Genomic DNA, 21,545 nt, shown 5'->3' on the forward strand with positions numbered 1-21,545 from the left:
AATAGTAGTTCTACTTTGAGTTCTTTGAGGGATCTCCACATTAATCATAAAAAAAAAAAATGATGAACTAATACCCCTTGTACTATCCTGGATGGAGCTGGAGCCCATTCTTCTAAGTGAAGTATCACAAAAATGGAAAAACAAGCACCACATGTACTCACCATTAAATTGGTACTAACTGATCAACACTTACGTGCACATATGGAAGTATTAATAACATCCACAGGGCATCGGGCAGGTGGGAGGGGGAGGAGGGAATGGGTAAATTCACACCTAATGGGTACGGTGCACAATGTCTGGGGGTTGGGCACACTTGCAGCTCTGACTTGGGTGGGGCAAAGGCAATATATGTAACCAAACGTTCGTACCCCTGTAATATTCTGAAATAAAAAATTAATTCATCAAAAAATAAATGTATTAATTGACTTAGAAATGATATTCTCATGATGATTTCATTTGTAGTGATGGATTTAAAGAGATTATGCCCTATGACCACTTCCAGCCTCTTCCTCGGTGAGTTATATGTTTCTTTTTTCTTTTTGTAATTTGCTCTGAGTAGTTTGCAAGGAACTGTGGCATATGTAGCAATAGCCTAAAATGTACAAGAGATACCGATGCTTTGCAGAGCTAAGGGAAAACATACTTCCTCTCAACAATAAGAAGTATTTTTCTGAGAATTAGATGAACTAGGCTGCCTCTGATGGGCAAGGCCATGTTTCCCATCACTAGAGATGGTGAGCGTATGTGGGACAGCCAGGGGATTATAGCTGAAGCTCAAGTGTTGCAATTGATCAGAAATTTGAATCCCCTTTCACTCCTAGAAGACTAGTATGGTTGAATTTCTATGATCCTCTAGGAACATTGTCCATTAGTATGTTATAGTTCAGAAGCAGTTTAAAGATGCTTTCACACTCTGTATTTTAATTGATTTAATGCTCACAATGGCCCTGTGAAGGGTAAGTAGGGCTGGTGTGTTATTCCCATTTGACAGAAACCTCAGATTCAGAGGAGTTAAGTACTTGTGACTACAGATAGTTTGTGGCAGTTAAGAGTAAAGTCTTATGACTTCAAGTCCTGCGCTCTTTCAGCTGAACCAGAACTGATAGCTTTGAGGGCATACTTTTTGCAACCATCTTTGCAAACTTGAAACAAACAAGCAACAAATAAATAATTTATTTTTATTTGTTTGCTTTTGAGCTGGGAACATAATCCTTGGACTGCATGTTCCGTGTCCTGTGGAGGAGGGATTCAGAGACGGAGCTTCGTGTGTGTAGAGGAGTCCATGCATGGAGAGATACTGCAGGTGGAAGAATGGAAGTGCATGTATGCGCCCAAACCCAAGGTTATGCAAACTTGCAACCTGTTCGATTGCCCCAAGTGGATCGCCATGGAGTGGTCTCAGGTAAGATTTGAGAACATGCCACTTTTAATTAAATCTCAGGTTTTAAGGTTTTTCCTGTGTGCCTAACATAGTACCTTACAGTGTGGGGACACAAAAGTTGCATGTGAGCATGGTCCCTACTCCCAAAGGGCTTAAGAAGACCTTGGAGGTTGTACTAGTTTGCAGTCCCACCAGCAGCGTATGAGTGTTCCTATCTCTCCATGCCAGCATTTATTGTTTTGGGACTTTTTGATAAAAGCCATTTTCATTGGAGTTCAGTGATATCTCATTGTGGTTTTGATTTGCATTTCCCTGGTGATTAGAGATGTTGAGCGTTTTTTCATATGTTTGTTGGCCATTAGTCTGTCTTCTTTTGAAAAGTTTCTTCATGTCCTTTGCCCACTTTTTAATGGGGTGGTTTGATTTTTTTCTTGCTGATTTTCCTGGAAGGGGGAGGAAAGGATGGGTAAATTCACACCTAACAAGTGTGGTGGGTACTGTCTGGGAGTGGGCACGTTGTAGCTGTGACCTTGGCAGTGCAAAGGCAATTTATGTAACCAAAGCGTTTGTACCCCTGTAATATTCTGAAATAAAAAAAAGAGAAGACGACAGTTGGAGGACAATGTAAGAGAGACCACAAGGATCAATGTAGGTAAAAATAATTAATCCTAAGGACATTAATAATAATGTTACTATGTAATTAATATTAAGTACATCTGGTAGGAACAGAAGTTGAAGCAGAGACGATCAGAAAGTCTTTGTTGCCCCTATAGTTCTTAACCCGTCCTTGAAGATAGAATTTGAGCAAGCAAGAACCTGGGGAGACCATCCCCGTGGGAGATGGCCAAGCAGGGGTGGCTGAGCAAAGGCAGGAATGACATGAAGTGACTAGAAGTTGAAAAAGCCCCTAATTCATCTAGATTGAAGATAGAACTCATGTGACTAAGAATTAGAAGGTTACCGTGGAAATGCTGGTGTGACTTGAGAAGTGTGTCCTTGATCCAGTAGTTACTAAGAAGCTTCCAATTTTTTTTGAAGAAAATAATATATTTTAAGTAATTGAGGAAAGATAGCCTAACACTGGGAAACACCAGAGGTAGGAAGCCTCTTTGGAAATCATCGTGGGGTCGGTTTGTGGGGGAAAAAAAAGAGAAGAAGGAAAACGTCCCAGAGGTATGACAAAACTTTATGTCAGATTAGCTTAGTCTTCCCCTTCCTGGAGAGATGGCTGAGTAAATCCGCAGAACAAATAAAGTGCAGTTGGATTAGTCAAGGATGAAAAATGCAAGCATTGGTATTTAGTATTTTAATCTCAATCTTTTCATTTTCTAGAGAGAGAGACATAATTGGCTCAAGTTTCTGTAGCTCTTTTGAGTGATCTCTACACGTTCAGTTCATCATGTGTATGCATTAGTGTATCTATTCATCTGTTTATTGTCAGCTACCATGCTAGGAAGTAAATAAAACTTGATGCTACCTTCCAAAAGCTTACAATCCGGTTGCAGAGACTGCATGCAAACAGTTGTGATACAGTGTAACACTGCGCATGAGTGGTACCAGGCGTCCATTACTTCCATGGGGCACAAAGTACCTGAAGGAGCCAGGAAAGGCTTCAGAAAGGAGGTAGCTCTTGAAATTGAACTTGAAGGATAATTGAGTTTGCTGGGTGAAGATCCACGTTAGTCTTTTCTGATATCCTCAGACTAAATGTCATCACCCTGTAAAACTTCATTCGAACTTGTTTAGGGAAGAAGTTATCAATTCTTTTTTGTTCATATACCCACTAAAAGTTTAGAAAATTACATACCCCTTCACATATATTGAGGTTGACATCTAAAATTTCTTATCACAAATTTAAATAATTACAAATAATACAACTTCCAACATGTGAATGCTGGCGTTTTAAAATAGAAGTATTACATTTTAAAAACTCCATCCAGTGGAGTCTAAATGCCGTGATGATTTCTATCCTTTGCCATCTTTCATTTAAAAAATACATGAACAAGTTCTTCTTTAACAATTTGGAAATTGTACATATTTTCCCCTTTGAACTCACATTTTCAATCTACTTTCCCCATAGAATTTTATCCTAATATCTTGTATTTTTATGCCTTAAAGTATTTTCTTGATAATATTATTCTACTTATGAAAAAATATGTGTAGTAATTGAAATTAATTTATATTAGTTTCCTGTGGCCATAAAGCTTTAAGTATTGGCCGGGCGCGGTGGCTCACGCCTGTAATCCTAGCACTCTGGGAGGCCGAGGCGGGCGGATCGTTTGAGCTCAGGAGTTTGAAACCAGCCTGAGCAAGAGTGAGACCCCGTCTCTACTAAAAATACAAAGAAATTAGTCGGACAACTAAAAATATATAGAAAAAATTAGCTGGGCGTGGTGGCGCATGCCTTTAGTCCCAGCTACTCAGGAGGCTGAGGCAGAAGGATCGCTTGAGCCCAGGAGTTTGAGGTTGCCGTGAGCTAGGCTGACGCCACGGCACTCGCTCTAGCCCGGGCAAAAGAGTGAGACTCTGTCTCAAAAAAAAAAAAAAAAAGCTTTAAGTATTGAAAATGTTCCCCTGAATTGAGTTATTGTTAAATTTAATTTTAGTGCACAATCAAAACAACATAAATATATTTCAAATTTTGGTAAATAATGATAACACATAAAAAGTACATTTTCATTTGAAATCAGCCTTTATAGAAGGTGAGTGGAGCTGAAAAAATAGTCCCTGTATTCATTGCCAGAATGAGACGTGTGCTCAGCGATAGTTTTGTTAATTTTTACCGTTGATTTCTTATTTTGTTTGTTGTGCGTATACACACCGGGAAAGCTTGCTCTCGTAAGTAAATGGGCTGCAATGGAAGGAATTTATTTTAGCAAGGTCATTCAGTTCTTTGAGCTCCTGACTTATATGCCAAAATTCATATGATAGTCTATCACCAAAAATTATTTTTTAATGTTCTATCAGCTGGCAATTCGATTAAGTCCTCTTGGAATTTTGCTGAAAGCAAAGAATACTTCCTCAGCTATGAAAGGATTTGTTACCCGGTCATTAGGGACGTTAACTTTTTCAGCCCCCAATCAAGGTAATTTCTACAACCTGCAGAGCTTTAGTTCAGCCCTTGTAAGTCCCAGCCATATGCTTTGCGTTGGCTTTAGACTTTTATACCCTCCCCTTTGTCACTCTCATGGCTGTACCATGACTTACAGTGTCAGAACAAAGGGTTGTAAACCAGCTCATCTCATTCACCATACTTGGCTTTTAATACTTCTCACTTCAAAAATCAAATACATTCTCAGTGATGAGGATTTGCTGTCATTGAGGATATGTTCAGCTCCACCGAGGAGTTCTGGAACTGTTGCAAACACTGACAGCATCGCTGGCGTAAGGGTCCAGCTTCCCAGAAGGGCTACTTAGCAGGAGAGAATACTCTTTTGTATTGACCAGTCGTAGTATAGTTTATACCTTGTTTCATTCTCTCTCTCTTTGAGCAGATTTTTTTCTTCTGTCTGGGCTAATATAAAACAGCCTCTCAAGATAATAGATATATCAAATTGATGAATTTGGGGGTAGGTGAGTCAGTTTTCCAGAAACAGGGTCTAATCTCAAACTTAATTCATTATAGTTTTTGTTCAGTGGTTTCAAGAGTGGCGTGATTAACTGAGAGAGGTTTCCCAATGTTCTGCCTTTCTGATATGTGTGTACACTGAGAAAGGCCCCCATGTCCTCTGAACTATGTCTTTGAAACTGGTGCCCAGGATACCCGGGCCTCAGCAGGGTTGGGTGCAAAGCATTTAGAGACTGAGAAGAGTCTCCAGGCTCCATAAAGCAGTGGCTAGGTCACAGCTGTGGCAACAGGAGGCTCTGGGGTGGAATTCCTCTCTGCCTATTAGGAACTGTGGGACCTCGAGCAAGGTTCTTAGGTGGTGGGCCGTTTGTTGTTTATCTGTTAAATGAGAATGAAGCTACTGACCTGCAGGGATTAGTGAGATCACATATACAGGACAGTGCCTGTCATGTAGCAGGTAACCAAAGGTAATGAAGAACTCTCAGCCCCTCCCAGGGGTGGAGCCAGGATTGGTGCGCTCTGAAGTTTATACAGATTGGAGGTGACTCTTTAAGAAAAAAGACTACAAAACACAAATACTGGGTATCCAAAAGAATGTTTATTTAGAATAAGAAAAGGAATTGCAAGAAATTACAAATTTTTAAAAGCTGACAATAACACTAATGTGAACTCTGGACTTCAGTTAATAATGATATATTGGTTCATGAATTGTAACAGCTGTCCACACTAAGGCAAGTTGTTAATAATGGGGAAAAGAAGCGGGAGGGGGAAGACAGAACATATGGGAACTCTGTGTACTACCTCCTCAATATTTCTGTAAACCTGAAATGGTCCTAAATATTGTCTATTAATTAAAGAAGATAGATGTACACATACATACTCACCAACATATGTGGATAAATTGAAAAGATATTCTAGATTTTCATATGACATGAAAATATTCTATTCATAGGCAAGAGTAACTTCCAAATCTTAAACAAATAACTCAAGAATAAAAATGCTGACAACACAAACTTCACAAAATTTCAGAAAAAGTAGCATAATATATGTTTTTTAATTTTAACTGCCTGATACATCTATAGTATGTTTTCCTATATTGTTTGATGGCTTCTTCATATGACAACAGTTTTTCAAGATCAATTTCTATAGACAGAACAGAAAGACCTTCTGGCGTGGTTGACTGAAATTTTATTTTATTTTTTATTGATAGTTTGGAAGTTTTCTTTCAGTTTCATAAATTGTTTTGGGTAATTTCATGTACATTTTTATTCTGATTTCAGAATACCTATACCAAGTTTCTTTCGTATTTGAGCAGCAAGATTTCAGGTCATTTCTGTTTTTCTTGCACTGTGATCTCATCTTCAATACTTTTTGAATTGAGAATTGGAAGGAGATTATGCAAGAAAGGGGCCCGGAAACACAAGTATCACAGAAAATCAGCCTCCACACCCCTCCTTGCATAATATTTGTCTAAAGGTGTTTTATGGGGTGTTTTACGCTCTCCTTTGCATGTGATAGAATAATGCCTTTGTGGATCTCTTGATGAAAAAGAAATTCGTTGGCTTCTCTTTCCTTCTTTGAAGTGCACAGTGACTTGTGGCCGAGGGTTGCGTTACCGGGTGGTTCTGTGTATCAACCACCGTGGACAGCACGTTGGAGGCTGCAACCCACAGCTGAAGTTGCATATCAAGGAGGAATGTGTCATTCCCATCCCGTGTTATAAACCAAAAGGTAAGTGTGTGGTGTGTTTTTAATTCAAATCAAATGGTATTTTTCAGCTCTCATTCTGATATGGCAGCACTTCCATTTCACTTCCATAGCTTTGCTATGAAAATTATTGTATTGGTAGATTGTGAGACCTGTGCACTTAGGTAGAGAAGTTGGGCATGTGGGGTTTATTTCCTGGAGGGAAAAACCGAGCTCCTGTTGATTCAGTACATGTAGAAGAGCTCCCGTCTGTCCAGGCTTGTACTAACATTTCTTGGTGGACAGAAAATAATCTGAAGCAGTCCCTTTAAGACTGAAGTCTTAAATTAAAGTCCCTTTAATAATCTGAAGCAGTGCCTTTAAGAAAAAGAAGAAGGATAGGGAGGAGGGGGAAAAGAACGATGGGAAGGAAAAGGAGAATGAGGAAGAGAAAGAAGGGAGGGAAGAGGTGCAGGAGAAGGTTATTCTCTTCTCCCAAGGTCCTTGTTCTTCTCTGTTCCCGCAGAACTTTGTATGATACACACCTCTTCCCTGGAGGGTAGGTTTCTTGAGGCAGGAAGGATGTCATTTTTATGGAATGAATGAAGACTTCCTAGGTCTGTGGAGGCATTTATGATTTCTCCTGTAGTTCCCATTTGTTCCACGAATTAGCAAAATGGGTAACACCCATGGGCAGGAAGACCTGGCATCATCTCTCTAATATGTGCCCCCCTCTGTGCACATTATTCATATATAAGTTAGCAAGGTGTTACCAATCCTCATGACAAGCACCTTCCTTCCTGAAATGGAAAAAAAGATGATTCCCACCTATTACTATTATAGAAGGACTCTTCCTTGGTACTTTCGAGAGGATGGTAAAATACTCCTTTGTTATTTCTGGGTTCATTATCCATACAAATAGCCTCATAATTAACCATTCAACAAATATTTGTCAGACTGTATCTATCTTGCAGAAAAATCCCTTGTTGCCAAGACAAGTACATAACTCCGTCAGTGAAGCCTTTCCCCCTTCCTTCTGCACTTGAGGATACTTTCAAAGTCACTTTTGTAGCATCTGTAATTTCCCTGAAGCAGCCCCAAAGTATTCCCTTTCTCACTGCATAGCTAGATTGTCTCTGACTAAGGGGTCTTCCAAGGAGAGAAAGGGGAATGGATTAGCTCCTGCATGTGGGCCAGGTGTGATTGGTACTTATCCCCCTCAACAACGACAACAACAGTAAAAGTTTGAGGAAACTTAACACGGACTCTCTCCCAAAGTTCTCAACCCCCGTGTTATTTGCTTTTCTTTTGTAATTTCTGCATCCAGTGGGCAAAATTTGTGGCAAAAGAAGTCAAGTTGATACGGTTGAAGTAAGAGCTTTAATGTGCAAACAACAGAAAGGCATTTTTATGTTAACTCGGAGAACATATTCAACTGTATCAAGGGATCCTTTTGGTTGCATTTCGATAATGTGTTAATTTTTAAAAATATGGCAGAAATTTTTATTCATTCCAGAAGCCACCTAATGTACTGTGCTAAAAGAACTCAACTTGCCTTTGAAAAACATGACCTCTTTACTAATGAAATCTTCACCCAATATAATCATGGACCCAACTCCTTAACGATTAATAGTAATTAAGCTTGTTGTTTATATTCCTTTTTCTTAGAAAAAAGTCCAGTGGAAGCTAAATTACCTTGGCTGAAACAAGCACAAGAGCTAGAAGAGACCAGAATAGCAACAGAAGAACCAACGTGAGTCCAGGACCTTTTATGGGAATAATCAGGGCATAGCCAGTTAACATGATATATACAATTTTTGTACTCACTGGAGTACAATGATACATTTAGTATCCAAATGACCTGGATTTCCAGACTCTAGAGAGCTTGAGCTGGCTAGAATTTTTCTTTATTTCACAATTCAGCAGTCCTACTCTGGCAGCGTCTGTGAGAAGCACAGAAAAGAACTTGTTATTTAACGAAAAGCAGACCCAGTGGTCTGTTACACTTAGAAGACTGGGGATAATTTCTAGATTAATACATGTGATTTGACTAAGGACCATCGCAGTATTATACAAATAAACCAATCCTTCCATGGTCAGGTCATGGCCATGAAATGCATTCGTGGCCTGAGAAAGCCTGGGACCGCTATGGTGTGGGGACATGCAAAGAACATAGTACTGTGAGTATCAGAGCTTAGAACCACCCCTAGTAACTACAAAACCTTTAATTTTAAATTAGTCTTTAAATTTTAAGTCTTTAATTTTTATGCGTCTTATTCACCTTACCAAGAAAAGGAATACATTGGGGCTTGTTCTCTCCAGGGTTTATTCCAACTCAGAAATCCAGTGACTACCATCCACATATGATTTGACAGGTCTAGGTTGCAAGGGCATCAGTGGAAATTAAGAATCAAGAGCAAATCAAAGCGGGAACCTGGAGGCAGAGATATAGGGACCAAAAGAGAGCAAGGAATCAAAGGTGCTTTGAGCTTTCCAGTCCAGGAGTCTGCAAGAAGAACAACACCAAGGATAGACTCACGTAATTGGACAGAACAGCTGATTCCCTGTTGAGCCCGTTAAGCCTGTGCTGCTGACAGCTATCTGCAAAGAGAGCAATCCACAGAACACTAGAAGAAAGGGGATCTCAGCCGCCATCTGGCCAATTTCCCTTTCAGAGCAGACATTTCTTCTTCAGCACCTTCAGCAATGGGCAGAGTTCACTGCATTAAGAGACGACTCGCACTTGTGTGGAACAACCTGAGTTATTTGCAAGAAATTTTCTGCTGTAGAGACAAAATGTACCTCCGAATTTCTGTTCTCTGAAAGAGAAAAAACACATCTGCACCCTATCCCGTGTGATGAGTTTTCACAAATTTCAAGAAAGCTGTCATGGATCCCGAGAGCTCTGTCTTTTCCGAGTTCATCATCCTTAACCTTTTCAGCATTTTCATGCACTGCTATTTTGAGATCCCTTAAACCCTGAGCAGGGTCTGAGGAGGCATGAACACCAACCGCATTGCTCTTCCAGAGCACAGTCGTTGGTCAGTCTCCCCGTCACTGTGGTGCAGCCCAGCAGTGAGCCCCAGGGAGTGTGGGTTACTTCTTGAGAAGGCGCCATGCTGCTGGAGACATGGGCCAACAGAGCTGGCACGTCACAGCCTTTTCCACGTGGACTGCCATCAGGCCTGGGTATGGCCGCAGAAGTAACCGTAGACGCCACGAGGGTGAACGGCCCCAGAGACTGAATACAAAGAGGAGAGTGTTGGAAGCTCAGAGAGCTAGAGGAGGAAGGAGACTCGGAAGAGGCAGGTGGTGATGGAATGAGGCAGAGGAGAGAGGAAGGAGTGAGACCCAGGAGACTCGTCATTACAGAGACCAGGGAGCTGAAAAAGGGTTTAAGGAGGCGAGTGGCACATAGAATTCACATCGCACAGAAAGACAGGATACACCATGAGGGGTGAGGAAAGGCTGGTTTGGTTGGCAAGAGAGGCTTTTTTGGTTAATTTTAGAGTAGTGACAGTTAAAGGGTGGAAGAGGAAACATTGTGGAGATTTAAGAAATGAATTTCTAGATAAGAAGGAAAAGGGGCCGTGGGATTTGACTACTGAAGACGGAGTAGAGGTTGGTAGTAAGCTGATAGAAAAGGTTGTGTGTACGTACGTGTTGTCTTTCCTTTTGAAGTCAGGGCAACCTTAAACATATTGAAAAAATGATTAGGATTTTAGACAAATTAATTAACATCTCTAGACCTCCCAACTCGAGAAGGAAGGAATTAGGCTAAATGCTACTAGAACCTTCTCCCTCAACTCTGATCTCCTAGTGTCCTGTAAAGGAAGGAATCTATAGAAAGAAAGAGATTTGAGCAGCTGAGAGGGAGCGTGTGGTTGTCATGCAAGGAAAGTCGTAGAGTTTTCAGTCTAGAGAATGTTGAGTCCTCCCAGGATCCGCCATTCTCAGAAGACAGCTATGCAGCAGCTGCTAATCCTGCTGCATGTCGGGTCTTGGTTTTCAGCACTGCTGTCTGTCCAGTTCCCTGGACTAAGAGCCTGGAGTCATTCTTGCCTCTTTCTCATTCTTCCCTTACATGCGATTAACCACTTGTATTTGCTAAAATCTTTCTTGGTTCTAGCTCCTTCTCTCCATCCCGACTACCATCCTGTCCAGGTCCTGAAATCACTGACCAGCACAGCTACAAAAGCTCTCTAATCCTCACCTGCCCCCTTCAAATCCACACAGCCACCACAGTGATGCAGCTAGGGCACAAATCTGATTCTCTTTTCAACGTTCAGAACATCCCGATGTTTCCCCAGCACCCAAAGGTTTATGCTTATTCACAAGGCCAGTGGGACGTTGTGGGACATCACCCTTCCTGCCCAGCCCCATCTCTGGCCACTTCCTTTCTTTGCCTTGAATGGGCCCCTCCAGCCATAGTGACCTGGTGGCTGTCCCTTGCCTGCAACAGGCTGCCACTCACCTCCACCCCTGCCTGCACACTCCCCTCTAGGTTGGGAACGGCCCCTACCTGGCTAAGTCTTTCTTTAAACTTTTTTTAAATCAGAAAATTTCAAACCTATTTCAAAAAGGAGAAAACTATAAGGATCCCCTGTGTGTCCATCCCCAGCATCAAGAGTTACCAACTCTTGTTTCATCTAAACCACTGACACCATCCCTGCCCCGATCAGTCTTGGAGTGAACACAGCGTATCATTTCACTCCTGAATTCTCCAGTGTGTATCTCTGAGAGAGAAGTCATTTCTTAATAACCAAAATACCATTTTTAGAGCATAGTGCTCATATCACTGCTATCAGAATCACTGTGGTGCCTTTTAAAAAGGGGTGATTTCTGGGAGGGGCCCCATAACCAGCATTTTTTTCCCTTGGGCTTTGCCAGGTTATTATTTTTTTTTTTATTGTGGTAAGATATACGTAAAATTTACCATTTTAACCATTTTAAAGTGTGCGGTTCTGTGACACTAAATACATTAATGTTGTGCAACCGTCATCACCATCCATCTCCACGACTGTTTCATCCTCCCGGACATAAACTCAGTGCCCATTAAACAGTAATTCCTCACTACCGCCCTCCTCCCAGCCCCTGGTCACCTTCCATTTCAGTCACCAGTGTTTCTAACAAGCACCCCAGGTGACGTGGGGGAGGGGTTGCATCCAAGTTTGGGGACCACTGGATCAGATAATCTGTAAGGGCCCTTTCAAGGTCAGAAAATACCATTCCTGTTATTGACTTAGAAATGGATGATATAAACTACAGCGGGTTCAGGCCCCATGTTCATTCTAAGGCTGCATTTTCTGTCACCCCCACTTGACTTTTTCTGGGGGTTTCTTCCTCCTGTTATCCATGGAGCAAAGCTAGTACGTTCTTTACTCCCGGAGGACACCACCCTTTTCTCCTCAGCACGGAGGACGGAACTGGCAGCACCTGTTCCCTGGCCCGAGAGGCTGCCTCATCCCACCTCTGCCCTGTCTCCCTCTGTGGTCTCTGCAATTTTCCTGTAGAATTCACACTGCCTGGCAGTTTCTGGCCTGTTCTTGGCTGTCTAGTGTGAAGTTTATAGTTTCCTGCCACTACTCCTGACTGTTCACTCCCTCAATTTCCAAACAAAACCGCAGCGTATCTTAGCTTCCAGCGCATCCTTTTATTACCGCTGTCTTTTGTGGTTGGGATGCTTGCGTGTTGACAGTGAGTAGAAGATGAACACAGCTGTATCTCAAACCCCTCCAGCAGGGCCTGCCAAGCCAGCCTGGAGAAGATAAACATTTCTGCTCTGTGGTTTGCCATGGCCCAAGCTCTGAATTTACACAGGGAGCGGATGTTCAAAAGGCTTTTTTTCTCTTTCTTTTTTTAAATTAGGAAAATAAAAATCACAGCTTATAATGCTAAGCCAAGGGAACTACAGCGCTGACCTTCTTAGCTTTCAGCTGCGGAATGTGTTGACAATTGATACAGTTCATCGTTGTTCTAAAAGTCCCTCCCTGGAGCCTCTTCGTTTGCTTCTATGGGATTCTCAACACTTTGGCAAACTTGCTGCCTTCTCTCCTGTTTTCATATACGAAAACTAAGGAAATAGGATAGACTTAGCGCACTCTGTGTTTTCTTCACTGCTATTTTGGCTTCTCCAGTTGAGGAAATGGTGTTTGCTAAATCAGGTTTTATTTCAGGCATCTGTTTTACTAACAGATACAGTAATAACAACTGTTAATAATGTGGAGGACTTGTTTGGTGCCAGACTCTGTCCTGAGAGTTCTACGTGGATTAATTCATTTAATTCTTGTATCAACCCTATGAGGAGGCGTTCGTACTATCTTAGTTTGGGGGCTGAGGAAACCAAGGCAAAGGAGGATTAAGCAATTGTTCTCAACGATTCAGCACTGTCAAGTGGTAGATGGTCATCCTACGGCATGTGATACTAGAAAGAGTTCAAGTACATGTCAGATGACCCGAGCTGAACTGTCTCACCCATCCTTGGGTCAGTCCAATGCAGTAGACTGAGAAGTGAGTGACTACATTATGGGATGGCATGGCATCGTAAGGTTGCAATGTATTGTAGTTACATCATGGTATGTTGTTAGAGGTCAGGGAAGGCTTCCTGGGAGAGAGGTACCAGAACTAAGATCCTAAGATGTCCTAAGATGTCAGAGGAACAGCATGTCAGACATTTGGAATAGAGGCTCGTGGGCAGGCTCGCTGGCCCGTGTGGGCCACACTGGTTGCTGGGTGGTCTGAGTGTCTGGAGGATGGGGAGGGGAGTGACGGCAGCAAGAATGCATCTGCAGAAACATGCAGTCTGGGGCCTCTGCCACCGTTGATTAAGGAACCTGGACTTTATCTGGAGGCAGTGGAGCCATTCAAGGATTTTAACCTGGGAAGTGATGTAATCACAATTACTTTTTAGAAAGATCCCTCTGGTTGTCTGCAGTTTGTTTCTAATTACTCACTATGATAAATAAAACTGCAGCAAATCCCAAATTGCAGCTCTGTGATTGTCTCATCAGGACATACTGCTGGAGTAGGGTTCTGGGCAGAAGGTAGGCACGTTGAAGGTGTTTAATTTTAGCCACTGAATCATAGTGACTTCCCCAGCCCACACTTTCAACAGTGGGAATTTCCCTTCTTTAAAAGAATGCTGTTTTCTAGTATTTTTTATGGTTTCATGTTTTACACCTAACATCGATCCATGGGGAATTTACTTTGACATGTGATATATAATATCAATGTAACTTAGTTTTTTCCAAATGATTAACCAATTGCCTTAACACTATCTATTGAATCATCTAAACTATCCACTTTGGTTTTAAAATGCATTACTGTACAAATAGCCCAGTGCCAGTACCATATTATTTTCATTACTGTATCTTTTTAATATTTTTGTCTGTGAGGCTGTGCAAGTTACTCTGATCTGTTAATCCTTTCGAAAACCTTCTTGACTGTTCTCACCTAACCTTCCATAAAACTTTAGGGTTATATTGTCTGTTTCCAACTCTCCCCAAAAATTGCTTCAGAGGTTTGGATTGGAGCTACATTTGTTCTAAATTAATTGAGGGAGAACAAACATCTTTATAATTTCTAGTTTTCCCTTCAGGGACATGTGGTGTCTTCTCCATTTATTCAGATCTTTGGGGTTAGGATCCCTTCAGTATAATGTATATTTCTTATAAAGTTTTTATTTACAAGCCCACAGAACTTAGGCATTTTTTTAATACTTTTAAAGACTTATTTTTTCTCATCTATAAAATTAGGAAAATAATGATACTTATTCATAAGATTGTTGTGCAAATTATATTAAATAATATATATAGTATGCTTGGCATAGTACCTGGAAGCTAACACTGTTTGCTGAATTCTGGGGAAATGGGTTATTTTAGGATGGATGTATCCATTTATATCTATATATACACATATATTTAGTTGTAGACTACTTTATTGAACTATCTTATTTTTTCCAGACATTTTCAGTTAATTTTACTGTTTTTCATACTTACTATGTCATCTTCAAATAATGGTAATTTTGTCTATTCTGCTCTCTCCTAATATTGACACCTGCCTTTTTGCTCTTTCCCTTTATTTTCATTTGTACTTTTCTTATCTCATTTTATTTATCCCTATTCTTCTTACATTTCTGAAGTCAGTCCATTTTATTTTTATCTTCTATAAGTTTCAAAAAGAATTTAATCCATTTAAATTAGTTATCATTACTGATAGTTCTGGTCTCCATTTTAAGTGTTTCCTTGTTGATTCTGATGTTGTCCCACATGATCTTTATGATCTTGGTTTGTTTTCTACAATAACAGGAGCTTTACCTGTTATAATTTCACTTTTAACATACTCAATTCTATATAATTTTTATGATAAACATCAAGAATGATGCCATTTCTTTTGACTTCTTTATCTTATAAAATGAATAAATTGGCATGGTTTTCTTTATCCTCAACCTATTTTCTCAAACCTTCTGATTTTTGTTACTAAATTCTGGTATTTGGAGCAACAATAATTAGTAGTAAATCATGGTTATTCTATGCATTTTGTTTTTCAAAAAAACTATCATTTTATTTGCATCTATATCATATTTTCTGTAGTTATTTAGAATTAATTATGTGTTTAAAGCATTCTCACTGCAAGTTCTTAAATCACACATTATTTTAATTCCATTTTAAATTAAATTATCATTGAATTGGAGTTTATCTTTGCACATTTTCAACTGTGTTATATAGATGGCATAATCTCTATGACCCTTTGTAATTAAGCATGTCACAGATGAGCAGAAGCATGAACTCTTGTTTTACAAGCTTGTTTTCTGCTTTTCTTAGAACTGTGAAAATGTGACTTTGGAGTTTTCTGTCTTTTAACATTGAAGAGGAAAGATTTGATCCTAAACTGCCTTTTCTTCTATTGGCAACTGATATTTCTCTGCTTAGATATAATATTTTTTCCTGTATATATAAAATTAGAGTATTTCTTTAGAATAAATCCAAGTATTATTTTCTTTTCAATAATTTTGATAAACAGGGAAGGCTTTTAGGGCATAGATTCAGATCTTTCTTGAGTGCATGAAAGTTTTCTTCTATTATATTTATGCCTCTTTTTCAATTATGTTTCTTATTTATGTATTCGCCAATTATCCATATCGAATCTATTCCCTACTTTTAATATTTGACTTTTTTTTTTTTTACATCTTTGTCTTTTTTCCTCTGTGTTTTGGAAGCACACCTCCCTTTCAAACAAAAACACTTGCCCTCCTCATCGAGTGTATTTCCATACTGTTCACTAGAATTTTCTTATTCCAGAAATAAACCTTACATTATTTTTTACATGTTTTTCATTTTTCTCTCAACCAAGCCAGAGATTTTTTTCTTATTTATGTTTTAACTTCCTAATCCCACTTTTTCTTTTGTTTTATAGGATGTTTCCTTGAATTTTATTGTCAGTGATTTTTAAATAGGTGCTATAAAGTTTTCTTCCATTTCTGATAATAAATTTTTTTCTAAGATATGTTTTTCTTCTGCAATACATGTTACATTTTCCTTTTTTATGCTGGATAATCATTTTTTTCAATTGTATGATGGTATTTTGTTTATTTATTCTGGAAATAAAAAAATAAATTCCCTAAAATAGTATCGTCAGATTTTCTTCGGATTCTTTTACTGTCATACTGGGTGATCTTAAAATGCTTATCTCACTTCTGATCCTGCCGAGGCAGTGTAAAATAATGCTGCCAGGTACTGCGTAACCTTTGACAGATGCTCTGTACCTCCGTTTCCTCATGTGTAAAGTGGGAATAATAGTGCTTCCTGGCAGGCCTGTTATTATGAGTAAACGATAAAATTTTTGTGAAGCACTAAGAATAGTATCTCACAAGAATAACAATGCAATGAATGTCAGATGTTGCCATTTTTATTTTATTGTATTTAGTGAGCTTTTAACTCTGACATAATCTCATTTAATCCTCCCTAACACCATTAGGTAGGTACTGTTATTGTTCCCATTTTACAGAAAATTATTACCTTTGTATTTGGATAACAATTTGACTGGACATAGTATTCTTGGGACTCAGATTCTCTCTTTCAAAATTTTATTCTATTTTTTTTTCTGGTTTTGAATATTGTGTGCGTTGGAGGTCCACCCAACTTGTTATTCTTATGGGAGACTTGTTTTTTGTACCAAGATGCCTATGCAGTTCTTTCTTCATCCTCAAAGGTTTTCATTTTTAGCCAGGCATCTTTGTTTGTGACAGCTGCTGATAGCAAACCTAGTGATACAAGACAAACGAATGTCCTGTCTCACAGCTCCATAGGTCAGAAGCCCAGCAGATTTACTCCAGTTCCCATTTGACCAAAATCAAGGTGCCTCTGAGCCTAAGGTCTTTTCTAGAACCTCTAGGTCATCGTCCACTTCCAGGCTCATTTGGGAGTTGGCAGAATCAGTTCCGCACAGTTGTGGAGCTGAGATCTCCATTTCCTTGCTGGCCGTTGGCTGGCGGGTTGCTCTCAATTTCTCAAGGCCAGTTGTATTCCTTGGCTCCTGGCCTCTTACCTTTGAGCCTGAAACAGCAGTTGAGTCCCTCCTATGCTCCCCAGCCCTCTTGTTTCTCGTGCCGCTGCGTCTCTCTGACTCCAGCCAGAGGAGTTTCTCTCTCCGTAAGGATGCCTGTGAGTAGATTTGTCCATGGGGATAATCCAGAATTGTTCCCCATCTCACCTGTGAAGTCCCTTTTGCCATGTATTGTAACATAGTCACACATTCTAGCAGTGAGGGCATGGGACTATTGGGGGGCCATATTTTGCCTATGACTCTAGGCTTTTATGTTAATCATTTTTATCACTTTTTCCAGGAAGACAGTGTACCCTTTCAGATATATTTTAGTGACTTTTCATACTTCACTTCTGAACACCGTTTCTGTTTCACGTGTTGGAGTCTCTACTTGAAGAATCCAATTACCTTCAATATTGGATTGCTCAGGTTCTTTCTCTCACTTTGTCCCTAAAAATTATGTTTTTAAAAACCAATTTTGTAGAGGCATAGTTTACATACAATAAACTGTGTCTGTTTAAGGTGCACCATGGATGAGTTTTGACAGATGAGTCTACCCTTCAGACCCTAGTCCTGCTCGAGACACAGAACTTCCCATCACTCCAGAGGTGTCCTTTGTCTTCCTTCCCCCGCTCTGATTGCTCCAATAGCTTCTCTCTGCCTCTCTGTCAGCTCTGCGTCCATTTCCAAGTCTTGCCTCTCTGTTATTAATTTGATCTTCAGCCATGTTTCTTCTTCTTTTTTTTTCCTGGTTCTGAATTACTTGTTGGAATAGATTTGTCATGATAATGTTGTTATGTTTCAGTGTGTTTCCTCGGCTCCACAGCTTTCCATCTTACTCTGTTGTTTTATCATCTCATCGCTAAGCTCTCACATTAACAGACTGATAGTCTTTTAAATTCTTCCATTGTGCAAAGACGTCGGGAACATGCTCTGTTCCTCTCGTTATGTATTGCCCACACTTGGCTCTTCTAATGTATTCCTCTTTTTCCGCTTAAAACAAATTACTGGGGTGGGGAGGGCAAGGGCAACATACATAACCTAAACATCTACCCCCATAATATGCTGAAATAAAAAAAAAAAAGAAAGAATAAAAAACAAAACAAATTACTGGGTATGAGGGACAAGTTTCCAAATTGTGTGAACACTGTAGTATCTTTTATTTAAATAAAAAATAACACAAAGAAGAAAATCATGCTGAATTGTGCATTATTTTTTAGTTGCCGTGCATTTTTTTCACCCCAAAATCATTTATGATTGTCTTGGACAGCTCTGTCATCTAAATTTTAAGAGGACTTTTAAAAGGATCATTTTTAAACCAACTCTAAACATACAGGAAACCCAGGAAAACACTGGGTCTCACCATCCTTTGCCCTGTTGGGAGTTGAAGGGACCCTCCCCACCGACCCCATCTCCTCTCAGGATTCTCAATCACCGAGACACAGAAGTCCAATGTCAGTGAAAATATCTACTTCCCAAATCTTAAGTCTGCATTACTAAGGAGAAAAAAAGGAGAAAAAATTATGCACATGATTAGAAAATTTAAACCTTTTAAAAGTATAAAACACTCCAGTTCTTGATGCTTGCAATTGTTTCCAGAGAAGAGAAACTATACGCAAACTAGCATATATAGACATATATGCTACATATGTATACACAGTATGTAATATATGCTATGTATACATACACACTGCTATACCCTTTTTTGTGTTTAGACAAAAGAGATTGTGGTATATGAACTTCCCCATACTTATTTCACTTAACAGTTCTCAAGAGAACACTCTTCCTTATCAGTTCACACAGACAGACCCACATCCTTTTAAATGACGGCATATTATTCATTATATGGAGTGTCCCCTTTCCAGTTCTGCCATGAGAGTAGCAAAGAAAGAAAAGAGTACGTGTCAAATATTATCCTTCCTGGGGGAGGGCTGAGCAAGCCCTCTCATGGAATATGAGGATTGGAGAATAGAGTTCCCCACTAATGATTTTCAGCACAATGAACACGATGTTTTGTGTTCATTGATATTTCTTTGTGGGACTCATATATAGCAATGGTGTTTCATTCTGCTGATAGGGGATGTGCTGTTGTGGACAACTGTGATGAAATCTTGCCTGGGGAAAGAAGGTTGGATGACCCTGTGAGATCGTGTCTTTCTGAGGTTTTGAACCATTAGGCTTTGGAACTGCAATTGAAACAAACATCTCAGCGGCATTTTCTTAAGTTATTTAGAAGTACATTATCCCATGGATGGGGTCTATATTCACCTAGGTTTATGAAATGTTGCACATAGTATTCCTATCTTAAGGATTTGTAGTATACATTCATATATCATTGGAAAAAATTTATAGTGAATAAGTCTATTGAACATTATTGAACCCGAAGTTTTCAAAACTTACTATTCTGTCACTGAACACTTTCTCCTGTGTCACTTATTAGTATGTCATGATACACAGTGTGGCTTCAGAGTATCTTAAATGTATCTGTCCCTACTGAGTCTATGTTTTTCAATTCAGTGTGGGGGTTCACCGAAGGACCAGATAGTAAATATTTCAGGCTTTGCAGGCCAGACAGTCTTTCTCACAAATATTCAGCTCTGCTGTGTAGCACAAAAGCAGCCATAGATGACAGGTGGACAAATGAGCGTGGCTGTGTTCCAGTAAAACTTTAATTATGGACACTAAAATTTGAATTTTATGTAATTTTCACATATCACAAAATATTATCCTCCCCCCCTCAACAATTTAAAAATGTAAAAATTAGCTGATGGGCTATACAAAAACAGGTGGGCCAGATTTGACCTGCAGGTCACAGCTTGATGACCTTTGATTTAGTGGATAATAATTCAGGATAATCAATAAATGTTGCGTTCAACCAGATTGTGCAATACCTTTTATATTTTCAGGAGATTCAGAAGTTTCTTGTATTTATATGTTAAACATATAAGAATATTAAAGCTTCATCTACTCTGTAAAAAGCATTTAAGTTATCCTACAATTTAGCTCCTAAACATTGAGACAGTATATTACCACTCTGCCTACTACAAAGGATAAGTTTAATAAGGATTTATTGAATAAATATTGGTGAGAATCTCCATGTTATAAAAGAAATCAGATTAGAAATTATCTCTACATGATGGTTTATTTATTACTAAATCTTAAAACCTTTGTAATGATGTTTTTGCAAAGGTCATAGCATAGAATTTGAAGTATAAAGTGGATGCAAAAGTACAGTATCTCTTTAGTGAAGACTTCTTCCTGTTGTTAATAAGATTTAAAAGTTTGTTAACTGCGTAATTGACCATCAACGAAAGTATAGCCTTCCAAGTGTGGTGCATCCCCTCTGAATGAACCTGGTTATTTTTGCCTTTGTTGAATTCTTGTCACTCCTCCTTTTTTGGCCTATGTTTAATGACCATTATTGTCCTTCTCTGGTGGCTCCCTGGTTTTCCCCAGGTTCATTCCAGAACCCTGGTCAGCCTGCAGCGCCACATGTGGGCCAGGTGTTCAGGTGCGAGAGGTGAAGTGCCGTGTGCTCCTCATGTTCACGCAGACCGAGACTGAACTGCCCGAGGAGGAGTGTGAAGGCCCCAAGCCGCCCACGGAACGGCCCTGCCTCCTCGAAGCGTGTGATGACAGTCCAGCCTCCCAAGAGCGAGATGTCCCTCTCCATGAGGACAGCGAGATGACTTACGACTGGGAGTATGCCGGCTTCACCCCTTGCACGGCAACATGTTTGGGAGGTATGTGAACCTTTGCTTGAGAGACAGTTATATTGCATGTTGCTGATGGTTTGAGAAATGTCTAAGTCAGGTAAGCCAAAATATGAAAATGAGCAAAAGTCTAAAAGAGGTGAAGTCATTCAAGTAACTGAAAACTGTGCTTTTTCTTTCTCTTATTTTTTTGTAGTGATTATTTTAGAAAGGTAAAGAGTAGTGGGACGTGATCAAAAAATGAATGTATGTTCCTTTGGCCTAAGAGTCTGCATAGCTGAGATGGGGAGGGGGTCATTGGTTAATATGGAATAATAGGAAAATGCAGAATGGATAAACTGAAGCCATTATGTGCATAAATTAGTCTTACAGACTGAGGTAGCCTGGAATTGCCGTGTCTGATGCAACTCTCGGAAGTCATCCTCAGAAATGTTTTAGGTTCATATCTACACACCGGGCCAGCAACCAGTGCAGAGCAAACTAGTCACCATGACTTATGTTTGTGTAGGTATCGGGTGACATACATAGCCAGGAAACCCTGTCAGGATTAGAGAGTGGCTGTGTAGCCAGCTGACCCCATTAGGGTGAGAAGTTGGCAAAGTAATCGATAGCTTTTCTAAGAAGAGGGAAGGGATGAAGCTCAAAGCACAGTTGT

The 21,545-nt window shown here is 39.8% G+C and overlaps 1 protein-coding gene across 1 annotated transcript in view; it reads left to right on the forward strand.

Moving 5' to 3' along the window:
• Positions 1–21,545, forward strand: part of ADAMTSL3 (ADAMTS-like 3) — a 291,707-nt gene that overhangs the window by 180,870 nt on the left and 89,292 nt on the right. Inside the window, exons 12-16 of the mRNA XM_012656530.1 lie at positions 463–513; positions 1,198–1,402; positions 6,533–6,680; positions 8,304–8,388; positions 20,634–20,920. Coding sequence (XP_012511984.1) covers positions 463–513; positions 1,198–1,402; positions 6,533–6,680; positions 8,304–8,388; positions 20,634–20,920 — 776 coding nt within the window. The remainder of the gene's footprint in view (positions 1–462; positions 514–1,197; positions 1,403–6,532; positions 6,681–8,303; positions 8,389–20,633; positions 20,921–21,545) is intronic.

This window comes from Propithecus coquereli, unplaced genomic scaffold (assembly GCF_000956105.1).
Source record: "Propithecus coquereli isolate 6110/MARCELLA unplaced genomic scaffold, Pcoq_1.0 Scaffold507, whole genome shotgun sequence".
Classification (NCBI taxonomy): domain Eukaryota; kingdom Metazoa; phylum Chordata; class Mammalia; order Primates; family Indriidae; genus Propithecus; species Propithecus coquereli.